This window comes from Misgurnus anguillicaudatus, chromosome 23 (genome assembly GCF_027580225.2).
Source record: "Misgurnus anguillicaudatus chromosome 23, ASM2758022v2, whole genome shotgun sequence".
Lineage (NCBI taxonomy): Eukaryota > Metazoa > Chordata > Actinopteri > Cypriniformes > Cobitidae > Misgurnus > Misgurnus anguillicaudatus.
Window position 1 is genome coordinate 26,019,449 of NC_073359.2, and position 12,077 is coordinate 26,031,525.

A 12,077-nucleotide genomic window follows, 5' to 3' on the forward strand; every position below is an offset into this window, starting at 1 on the left:
AAATAGGGAGATTTGAATATATTTGTGTTTTTAATGAATAAAAGACACAAAAGATCCTGGTGTAATTAATAACACATTTAAGCGATTAATTTTAACTAGAAACAACAGCAAGAACTCAACTAATCGACATCTAAAAACTGTTTTCAATATGCCGGACGAAGCTTGAATTAGCGCAGCACATGATTTAAATACTGAAGGTCCCGCCCTTCAAAAAGAGTGTAGGAGTGTATTTTGTGTATTTTACGTAAAAACATAAATAAAACATAAAATCATATATTGGGCTATATATGTAGGCCTATTTACAGATACATTTTAATTAGCATAAATTATATTGACAAGCCTGCTACAACTCTCTACAGTTACAATTTTATTATAAGTGAACAAATGCAATTTTTTTCTTCTGATTTGTTTCTCTTATATATTTCTATATTAATTGAACAATGTGATCTCCTTATATTGGTTTTTTTGCTTGCATAGATGTTTACCTGTAAACTTACTTTAAACTTTATTTAGCTATATGAAGTATAAAGATTATATAATATAAAGGTCAGACGACTGGAATGTTACACCTCCACCTGCACGTATCTTCACAGGTTGTACACCCACTATTTGTTACAGAACCTAAAGTTTCCTGACCTACATAAACACAAACAATCAATCAAACAAACAAACAAACAAACAAACAAACAAACAAACAAACAAACAAACAAACAAACAAGCAAACAGAAATGACATCACACCAATTAGTGAGGTTCAACTATCACGTGTCTACATCGCATTGAACAGTTTGCTTAATTTATTATCTTGTTAATTCCATCAATATATATTTATATAGAGATTATTTTGTGCTGTGCAGTGCTGTCCTCAGATCAGTTTCATTTGTACAGTCTAACCATAAATGTGGTTTTTACTGATGTTGCCTGATGCCCTTTCCTCTTATTTTTCTCTGCAATGCAAACTGAAGCCCACGATTTGTCTTAACCATAAGAGATCATTGTGGTCTCTTTGAAATGCAAGCAAATAAAAAAGATGCACGAGAACGATGTGGAAAGTGTTTTAGTGCTTGCCTTGATGTTGGTATTAGTTGGTCAAACGAACTAAAATAAACAAAACAGTTCCTGTTATTAGATACAGAAACCTACGTTATTCCAAGAAAAAGTAAAAAATGATAGCATAAAAAAGTAATAACCATAAACTTAAACCGGTCATGGTGTCAAAAGTGACCACTTCCTGTTGAGATGCAAATCTTCTGCAGCACCTCAAACAGAAACCAAATGCAGTCTGCTTACTGTACATGATCCTTTATGTGTAAATTCTCATGGAAAGTTTATTAGAGATTGATGTTTCTATTTATGTGATAAATCATACAAACAAACAAACAAAAAACAAAACAGTTGTTGATGTTATATTATGTATGTACAGTACATCCAATTAGTTCAAATTGACTAGTATAAATTTTATCAGTATATGTGCTTCCTGTATTTGTGACAGAAGTAACTCTTTCCTGATACAAAAGCATCAGACTCTATCTACCTCTGGAGGTCTAACATCAGGATACAGCTATATAGACACTGAAATGTGTGATACTCTCATTGATTTATGGTCTTGTGGGCGTGGCTGCTGTATGTCCATTCATTTATTACGTCAGATCTTAAAGAAGCATTAAAAACCACATTGATGTCTTTTTCTCATATATACACTAGGTGGTGGTGATGGCTAACTTTTCTACTTTGTTTACAAGAGTGCCATCTGGTGGTGATAAAGATCCAACTTTACAAAGCAGTTTTATGATGAAGTTGCGTTTGAGCCAATAAAAGTCCTTTTTTGGCGTTTAGTAAAATACTGATATAAATGAATATTTTCAGATTATTATAAACACATCTGTATAGAGTCATAAGTGCAGTGTATATTTTATTTTGCTTTGTAAATATGGGATTGATGTAAATAACTTGTGTAATATTGTGAATAAAGTTCAAGAATGACCCATAACACACTTGTGTCTCAGAGATGAAAAGAAAGTTGTGGCTACCAGAGACAGAAGATGTAAAGCGCTTTGTTAAAACAATAGCAAATAAAGTAAAAGTCACTTGTATAGTTAAGTTCTTTTATTTATCTTTGTTTTACACACAAACACCAACTTGAAATTAAGTTACCAAAACAGATTATGATACTAAATATTTTTTAAATCTCATTGGGTGATGTTTATATAAATCTATGTTTATTTCACTTTTATACCATTGTATTTTATCACATTACATGTATTTGGCATATGCTTTCCCAGTTTATGTTTCATAATGTTTGTACTTTTATGCAATACAAAACACAGGTATACACTCATCAAAATGCCAGTCAAATCAAGTTCTGAATGAAAAAGTAGCTTTTTGTTTCATTTCAGACTGGAAAGTCCTTCCACCACAAAAGTTAAAAATATGTTTTTTTTTTATTCTTTTGCTTTATTCAATGTTTAAAATCAGACAAAAGGGTGAAAAATTGTGAGTGTCGTTTACTTAATCCGTGTCTCATGTGACGATCCTGTAATATATAATCTCCTCTGTACCATTCGTTTTCTGAAAGATAACGAAACATGTGAGAAATTCCTGTTTTGAGATTTCATATAAAACACTGTTGTAAACTGTCCATTGGGACAGTTTTGCTTGCACTTAAGATTATAATATGTTCAAACAGATCAGTGGAAAATGCCCAGATGGAGGTTTCTGGTTTTCTGTTTACTACATTAATAAAAGGTTACTTTCAACTGATATTTACAGTATTACCTTCGGTTAATTTTGTCTGCAAAACACAGTATCAGCATAATGTATCTCTGTTTCCACTGCACGATCACATGGTTCAAAACCTTTAAGCAAACAAACAATAATTTATATAAATCATAAGAGAAATAGAAACATCATTTCTGTTTGCTAAAGTAGATGGAGTTGACGCTTGCCTTCTTCAGATTCTCTTTTGTACTTCCAGTACTGTATGAACATCACAACTGCAAGTACAATCGGAAGAATTGCCAGAGAAATAACTGCTGCAAGCATCACCTTCCGTAAATGTTCTAATAAAAAAAAATTCATATTTTAAATTGGCTTGAAAGTGTTTTCAAAGACCCTGGACAATAGACATGGATGAATGATAACATATTCTGTCAAACGTAACTTTAAAAATGCAGACTGCATAAAAAACATCAAATTTCCCCTAAAAATATACTAAAAAATGAACCTAAGTTTACATTTTTTAGTAAATGACATTGACTTGCATACCCTCTGAACATGGCTGACAGAGATGAGTGATGTTGAGATGTTGAGTTTGGTTTGTGATGGTATTGTTCACCACACAGCTGTATGTGTTGTTATCCTGATATTTAACTTCCAGAGAGAGTCTGATGTTGAGATCAGACACACTGATGCTGGACAATAAACTGTTTCCTTTGTACCAGGACAGACTCACATCTCTCACATTCAACACTGAACACAACAACACACATTTTGAGCTTGATGATGATGATGAAGAACATTGTGAAGAGTCTCTGATGATGACAGGAATGGGCAGATGCCCTGAAAAACATTAACATGTAACATGTACAGTCTACCCTTTCCAAAATAAATTGTGCTAAATGAGCCACTCATATGAAACATGTGAACCTGCTGACAGTTAATGAAAATGATATAGGCTAATATAAACTCACCATAGACAGTAACACCGAATCGCTTCTCTGAATTTCCTCTGTAACTGCGGATCTGTAGTTTATAAAGTCCAGAGTGCTCAGTTTTGATGTTTCGGATAGTGAGATATCCAGTTTGATTGTTCAGTAATAGTCTATGGTCTCCAAATGTCTTGTTACTATCAAACATATCAATGCTTTGCTTATACAATTCAGCTATACGAGTCTCTTGAGGTCCAAACATCCACAGTATGTGATCACGACTCTGTATTTGAGTAATATTAGTGTGTAGAGTAACAGAATCTCCCTCCATCACTGATACTGACTTCACTTCATCTCCATCAACAACAAACACACCTAAAAAGCAAACAATAAGTTACCCTGAGGTTACGAATTTTTATTAAAATAAGATGTATTTATAAGACGACAACTAAGAGATTTAGTGCTTTAGGAAATCAACAATATAAAGATAGTCGAGTCTTTTATTAACATATTCCTCATAAAATCTAAACAGTAAAACGTTTTACATTCGTCACAATTAAATGTAAGGTAATACCAGACTAACACTTGACTGAAAGGACAAAATTGTCAATTTCATAAAAAACATAAATTAATCAAGGACAAAAGACGACACGAACTGACTTACCGTTTATGAGAAAAAAGAAAAAATATAATAAAGATATTTTGTAAATAATATTCCTCAACATTTTGACGAAAATATAAATACTCCAAAAACAGGGATATCTGAATATATTTGTTTTTTAAATGAATAAAAGACACAATTGATCCTGGTGTATTTAATAACACATTTAAGCGATTAATTTTAACTACAAACAGGGCCGCCTTAACCTAATGTGAGGCCCTGGGGCTGAGAGGTTTTGTAGGCCCCCCATACCCTCAATTTATAGTCTCATTTTTTTTTAAGTGTAATATCTAGGTAATCTACATCACAAAATGCATTAGTTTCTTTCAAGACAACAGTGAGTTTTCCCTCTTTGACCCAGAAAACACCATAATATTGTTATTAACATATCATTGAGCCCACTTGAGCATAAACACAAGACTTTATTTAACAACCACACACAGCAACTTGTGGTGATAATAAAACCAAAATGTGTGAAAGTATATATGTTTATAAGCTTTATGTTAATATAGTTCTTGGAATATACAAATTTGCAGAAAATTCATTGCCACTCACTAACCAAATGCTCACCACAGTTTTAAAAATATAATAAGTTAAAGTTAGTTTTAAAGTGAAAATGCATTAATGATAACAAAAGATAAGTCTTTATAGACAAAATCTTGTTTTTTAAACAGTTATTTATTTTGTAGGATATTAAAGATATAGTATGCATTGTATTAAGTATTTATGCATACATAAGCATGTAAAACGAACAAGTATGAATATGCGCACAAAACACACAGGGAACATACCTGTATATAAGATCTTTAGATAAGGAGATTTTAAATATGAATGGTGCTATCAGGGGATGATCATTTGAGATCGTCTTTTCGCTCTTTACTTTCTTAGACTTGCACCTTTACCGTTGCGTCTCTTTCTCGTCTTTCTAAACCAACAGATGTGTGTACTGTGAGACTAACGTCGCGTCAAACTACATCGCTCCAGCTGCGCACGCGTCACTGATATAAACGCGAGTAAACTTAAACTTTATAACAACTAACAGCATTATGTGCGGGAACTCTTTTCTTTATTTGGCGGCACAGTTTCGTTGCGCACGTTTGGAGAGACTTCTGCATGCCAGAGACTCTCAGCTGCACAAGCACAGAGAGAGCGAGCACGCGCGCGAAAGAGAGAGGGAGCGAGCGTGCACGCGGGCGAAAGAGAGAGAGACCTGCACCTCACTGGTGCTTATTATGAAATTTCAGAAATTACTCTTTCATTTGTTGGTGGATTATTTCCTGTTTCTCTGTCACACTCAGTCTAACATGCAGAAATGCCAAGTTGACAACGCGCATTTAATTACATTATGCGGAATAGAAAAATCTGACTGTTAACTTACGTCTGACATTTTATCTCACGGTAAGTTACCACGGACCAATCAGCAGACATTTAACGTGAAATTTGAGTGATTGACAGAAAACCTGACAAGTTACAAAACAAAATGACATTTTCAGCTCATCATGAACGCGAACATGGGAGGCCCTTGAACTTCGGAGGCCCCTGGGCTTCAGCCCAGGTAAGCCCGTGCATTAAGGCGGCCTTGACTACAAACAACAGCAAGAACTCAACTAATCGACATCTAAAAACTGTTTTTAATCTGCCGGACAAAGCTTGAATTAGCGCAGCACATGATTTAAATACTGCGAAGGTCCCGCCCTTAAAAAAGGGTGTAGCAGCTCCGTAAAAATGAAATAAAATACAATTAAATAAAAAATAAAATCATATATTGAGATATATATGTGTAGGCCTATACAGTATTAGGCTATAATTAGCATAAATTATATATCTCTCTGTAGCCAATTTTATTATTAATTAAAATTTGCAATATTTTGTTCTGATTTGTTTCTCTGATTTATTTCTATATTAATAAAACACTGTGATCTCCTTATATTGTTATTTTGCTATCATAGAAGTTTATCTGTAAACTTGTTACCTTAAACTTTATATAAAGTAGAAAGATTATATAATATAAAGGTCAAACGACTGGAATGTTACACACCTGCACGTATCTTCACAGGTTGTACACCCACTATTTGTTACAGAATCTAAAGTTTCCTGACCTACATAAACACAAACAAACAAACAAAGAAACAAACAAATAAACAAACATAAAAGACATTGTACACAAAGTGAGGTTCAACTATCACATGTAGGCTACACCAGCATTAAACAGTTTGCTTAATTTATTATCTTGTTTATTCCATCAATATATATTTATATATATATTATTTTGTGTTATGCAGTGCTGTCCTCAGATCAGTCTGATTTGTACAGTCTAACCATAAATGTGGTTTTCAACTGATGTTGCCTGATGCCCTTTCCTCTTATTTTCCTCTGCGAGAAAAAGCAATGCTAACTGAAGCCCACGATTTGTCTTAACCATATGAGTTCATTGTGGTCTCTTTGAAATGCAAGCAAATAAGAAAGATGCACGAGAATGATGTGGAAAGTGTTTTAGTACTTGATGTTTGTATTAATGGTCAAATAAAACAAAAATAAACAAAGCAGTTCTTGTTGTTACATACAGAAGCCTACATTATTATAAGAAAATGACAGCATAAAAAGTAATAGCCATAAACTTAAACCGGTCATGATGTCAAAAGTGACCACTTCCTGTTGAGATGCAAATCTTCTGCAGCACCTCAAGCACAAACCAAATGCAGTTTGCTTACTGTACATGATCCTTTATGTGTAAATTCTCATGGAAAGTGTATTAGAACTTGATGTTTGTATTTATGTGGTCAAGTAAACAAACTTTTAAAGCTTTTAAAGTTTTAAATGTATGTTGTGACAGAAGTAACTCTTTTCTGGTACAAAAGCATCAGACTCTCTCTACCTCTGGAGGTCTAACATCAGTATACAGCTATATAGACTATAGATACAGCTAAAGAGCTTCATACCCTCATTGATTTATGGTCTTGTGGGCGTGGCTGCTGTATGTCCACTCATTTATTATGTCAGATCTAAAAAAAGCAAAATTTAAAAACCACTGAAAACCACATTGATGTCTTTTTCTCATATATACACTAGGTGGTGGTGATGGCTAACTTTTGTACTTTGTTTACAGTAATGCCATCTGGTGGTGATAAAGATCCTTTACAAAGCAGTTTTATGATGACGTTGCGACTGAGCCAATAAGTCCCTTTTCATAGTCAAGGATACATGTAAATAACGACATAAGGTATAATATAAAAACATACTGTTATACAGTATGCAATGTGAACAGGCGGTCAAGTTAGGAGCACAAGTTAATTATCCAGAAAAAAAGTCTGAGGTAAAGAATAACAATAAGGTCTGCATTAATCTGCCTTATACCACGGGCCTGTTGAATGCAGTATTTTGATTGGCTGAGAAATGTTCAGTGGGTGTTGATTATTTTTCTGTAAACCACACACCTAACCTGTCAAATGTCTTAAAAATAGGCACAAGGCACCTTGCATTATTTGAAAATAATGGACACCCGCGGTGTAACCACCTTGGGTGTGCATTATTTTCTTATAATGCAACGGCCTGTCATCAATTGGTATTTCATGCGTTTATTACACCCGGTGGGGAAACATTCCTCGAGACGACGCCATGCAGTTCGGCCACACAGATGTGGTGAAGATCTTACAGGAATACGAGCAGAGCTTCAGTCCAGAACTTCTCAGACTGACGCCGGTGAACTGAACAGTCAACCCAAACTGACATCGATAGAAAGAAGAGTCTGATCGGCTTGTATTGCTGTAAACTTAAAGACTATCAGATTAATATAAACACATCTCTATAATGCAGTGTATATTTTATTTTGCTTTGTAAATATGGGATTGATGTAAATAACTTGTGTAATATTTTGAATAAAGTTCAAGAATGACCCATAACACACTTGTGTCTCAGAAATGGAAAGGAAGTTGTGGCTACCAGAGACAGAAGATGTAAAGCGCTTTGTTAAAACAATAGCAAATAAAGTAAAAATCACCTTTATAGTTAAGTTCTTTTATTTATCTTTGTTTTAAACACGAACACCATCTTGAAATTAAGTTACCAAAACAGATTATAATACGTAAAAATGTTTAATATCTCATTGGGTGATGTTGGGTGATGTTGTTCGACCTCTCACACACATATAAACGTCTTGCAAATGTTTGTGTGCCCACAACATCAGTGCTTTGATGTATCCTGCTCAATGTGCCCGTGGGTTTGTGTGCGTGTACATTGGGGTACCTGCTTGCTATGTACCATGATTAAAACTCTTCAAATACAAAAGGTGTGAGCGATGAAGGGTTATTAAAATTGTTTGAGACTCATAAACTTGAGCGCAAACTTGAGAACAAATTTTAGTGTATTCTGGACCTCATAATATTTGATACTGTATCTGGTGGTTAATGCTGATGATAACTTCCTCATCTCATAACAGTACTGAGGACTTGGCAACCTTTGACTCAATCTTTCACTCATGAGAACTACTACAACTAAACACGACACTTAAAATGCTTAGAAACTTGTGCTGCTTCATCTTGTTTTTTATAACGGAAGGTAAGACTCATTTATCTTTGATGTGCTGCTATCATTGTAGTCGGAGATGTAATAACAATATTATTAATCTGTAACTAAGTTTCAGGTGTGTTTGGTTTTGATGAAGTGAAGTCAGTGTCAGTGATGGAGGGAGATTCTGTTACTCTACACACTGATATTACTCACATACAGACAGATCAGCAGATAATGTGGCTGTTTGGACCTCAGGGGACTCGTATAGCTGAAATCTATAAGCAAAGCATTGATATGTTTGATAGTAACAATACATTTGGAGACAGGAGACTATTTCTGGACAGTCAGACTGGATCTCTCACAATCAGAAACATCACAATCACACACACTGGACTTTATAAACTACAGATTCGAAGTAACAGAGGAAATTCGGACACGAGATTCAGTGTTAATGTCTATGGTGAGTTTATATTTGAACAATTATGTAGCTCATCTAGTTTAAAACTATGTAGTTTAACAGTATAAGTTTGTTTTCAGCCCCTTTGCCCGTTCCTGTCATCATCAGAAACTCATCACAATGTTCATCATCATCATCATCAAGTTTAAATTGTTCGTTGCTATGTTCAGTGTCAAATGTAACAGATGTGAGTCTGTCCTGGTACAAAGGACACAGTTTATTGTCTAGCATTAGTGTGTCTGATCTCAACATCAGACTCTCTCTATCTCTGGAGGTTGAATATCAGGATACAAACACATACAGCTGTGTACTCAACAATACCATCACAAACCAAACTCAACATCTCAACATCACTCATCTCTGTCAGATGTGTTCAGGTATGTTAATATTTATCTGTGATGTTTTGGATCTATTTTAACAAAATGCAAGATTGGCAGCAAGCTTCTCTCACACTGTATAATATTTTTATATGTTCTCAGACTCTGTGGAGTTTTACAGTCATCTGAAGAGAGTGATTCCCTCATTGGTTTATGCTCTGGTGGGCGTGGCTGCTGTCGCTCTAATGGTTTATTATGTCCGATCCAAACAGAAGGCGAAATTACAAACACAAATATATATGAACTTGAAGTTGGAAAATGTAAAAAAATGATATAAGACTTCTTTCCAATACAGGAGCTGAAGAAGACTTTGTGCAAACACTCCCTTTCCTGAAGTTACTGGTTTAACATAAACTTGATTCTGTATTCTGTCTATATTTAGTGATAATAATATTCTACCTTATCAATTTGTGAATTTCAGTCCCCTGTAAAGAATATAATACCTTAATAAAATCCCAAAAGGTCTTTTAAATTAATTAAATTAATTACAAGGTGTCGAATGTTCAGGAAGTGGCAGTCTACTTTGCCTTTAGGTGGCATTGTTATCTTAGATTAAAAAGCATCAAGTGCATTCGCAAATGAAAACAAAAGACAGGGTTAAATATTACTGGGGCTTTTTTGTCGGAGGTGTACACTGAAAAGAAGGCCTGGCTTTGTCAGACAAGGTTTGTTTTTCAAATAAGTATTCTACCATTGACTGGATATGCTAACAGAAAAAACAGCTTATCATTTGTTTTTTACATGTAATTCATAATATTTTTGCTATAAGTTCATATCTTTTTAGCTTGACAGATGTAAACCAATTTTGGTTCTTAAAGAAATAATTCTATATAATGACAACCCTGACCATTTTGCTTTTGAATATGTTGTCAACTTAATTATTTTATATGCAAAATTTTTTTTTTAAATCTCCTGTTTTCATTTTTCTTTAATACAAATCCATAACTTTATCTCTTCGATTTATGCAAAATAATCATTAAAAAAACATATTTTTGCTACTTAAAAAGTTTCCCTCTTTACATAAATCAATATTTAAAATTTCAAGTCATACTCGTCATCTGTCAATGCTGGTGTCCCTCAAGGCTCTGTTCTGGGCCCTCTTATATTTATCATTTACTTACTACCCCTTGGTAACATCTTCAGGAAATATGGCATTAGTTTTCATTGCTATGCGGACGACACCCAGCTCTAGTTATCATCCAGACCAAATTCTACTCTTCTGTCAACCTCTCTCTCAGATTAAATCCTGGTTTTCACACCATTTTCTCAAATTAAATACTGATAAAACAGAGGTTCTTCTTGTTGGCACAAAATCCAATTTGTTAAAATCTAATAGCTTCACAATTTCCACTGACAACTCTACAATATCTTCATCCTCCCAGGTTAAGAGTCTAGGTGTTGTCCTCGATAGCACTTTGTCTTTTGAAAAACATTTAAATAATATTACTCGCTCTGCATACTTTCACCTACAGAACATCAGCCGTCTTTGTCCATTTCTCAGCCCCAATTCAACAGCCATTCTTGTTCACGCTTTAGTCACTTCACGCATTGATTACCGTAATTCTCTTCTATTTGGCTTACCTCACAAACTCCTTCACAAACTTCAACTGGTCCAGAACTCAGCTGCCCGTATAATTACTTAAACCTCTTCCATATATCTCCTGTTCTCTATCACTTACATTGGCTTCCTGTTAAATATCGGGTAGAGTATAAGATTCTGCTTCTCACTTTCAAAGCTCTTCATAATTTAGCACCCTTATATCTCTCTGAAATGCTTCACATCTACACCCCGAAGCATACACTTCGATCTTCCTCTTTGTCTCCCTTGTAGTACCTTCCGTTCGCTTAGTCACTATGGGGTCCAGGGCGTTCAGCTGTGCTGCCCCTCATCTCTGGAATTCTTTTCCAAAATCCTTACAAGAAAGTGATTGTCTGGTTACTTTTAAATCACGTCTAAAAACGTACCTATTTAAATTTTTTCTGATCAGTTTTTAATATTGTATGTTTTACTGTTGATGTTCTGTCTTGAGTTGTTTTATGACTGTCATTTTACTGTACATTGTCCTTGAATGCTCTGAAAGGCGCCTTTAAATAAAATGTATTATTATTATTATTTTATTACATTACATCAACCATCTGGCCTACGTACTGCCTAGGAACTGAAGTCTTACGAGTTTGGAACGACATGAGGTGAGTCATTAATGACATTATTTTCATATTCGGGTGAACTAGCCCTTTAACAGCATAAGCCAGTATAAAGGGCAGTGTCAAATATCAGCAGGTGCAGGACAAAGCCATCATAATGACTTGCTTTGGTGTCACAACAAGAGGATTATTTGTTTACACAAGAAAGGATCGAAATATGGACATACAAAACCAGGTGCAAGATCAAAAGACGAATAAAAAAATAGAAAAAAGATCTGCACACTG

The 12,077-nt window shown here is 34.5% G+C and overlaps 2 protein-coding genes across 2 annotated transcripts in view; one reads left to right on the top strand and one right to left on the bottom strand.

Annotated features, from left to right (window-relative positions):
- The window catches only part of LOC129454266 (CD48 antigen), a 28,119-nt gene that overhangs the window by 1,451 nt on the left and 14,591 nt on the right, over window positions 1-12,077 (bottom strand). The window lies entirely within an intron of this gene.
- On the top strand, window positions 7,923-9,981 carry LOC129453796 (uncharacterized). The gene is made up of 5 exons (XM_073862338.1): window positions 7,923-7,980; window positions 8,947-9,273; window positions 9,351-9,651; window positions 9,781-9,862; window positions 9,943-9,981. The coding sequence occupies exons 1-5, from the start codon at window positions 7,923-7,925 to the stop codon at window positions 9,979-9,981; spliced, it is 807 nt and encodes a 268-aa protein (XP_073718439.1).

Bases quoted from the DNA above. Each gene is read 5' to 3' on its own strand.
- LOC129453796 (XM_073862338.1), top strand. From the start codon at position 7,923: ATGCAGTTCGGCCACACAGATGTGGTGAAGATCTTACAGGAATACGAG. The intron at 9,274-9,350 runs GTGAGTTTATAT...GTTTGTTTTCAG, and splicing joins ATTCAGTGTTAATGTCTATG to CCCCTTTGCCCGTTCCTGTC. The intron at 9,652-9,780 runs GTTAATATTTAT...TCATCTGAAGAG, and splicing joins TGTCAGATGTGTTCAGGTAT to AGTGATTCCCTCATTGGTTT.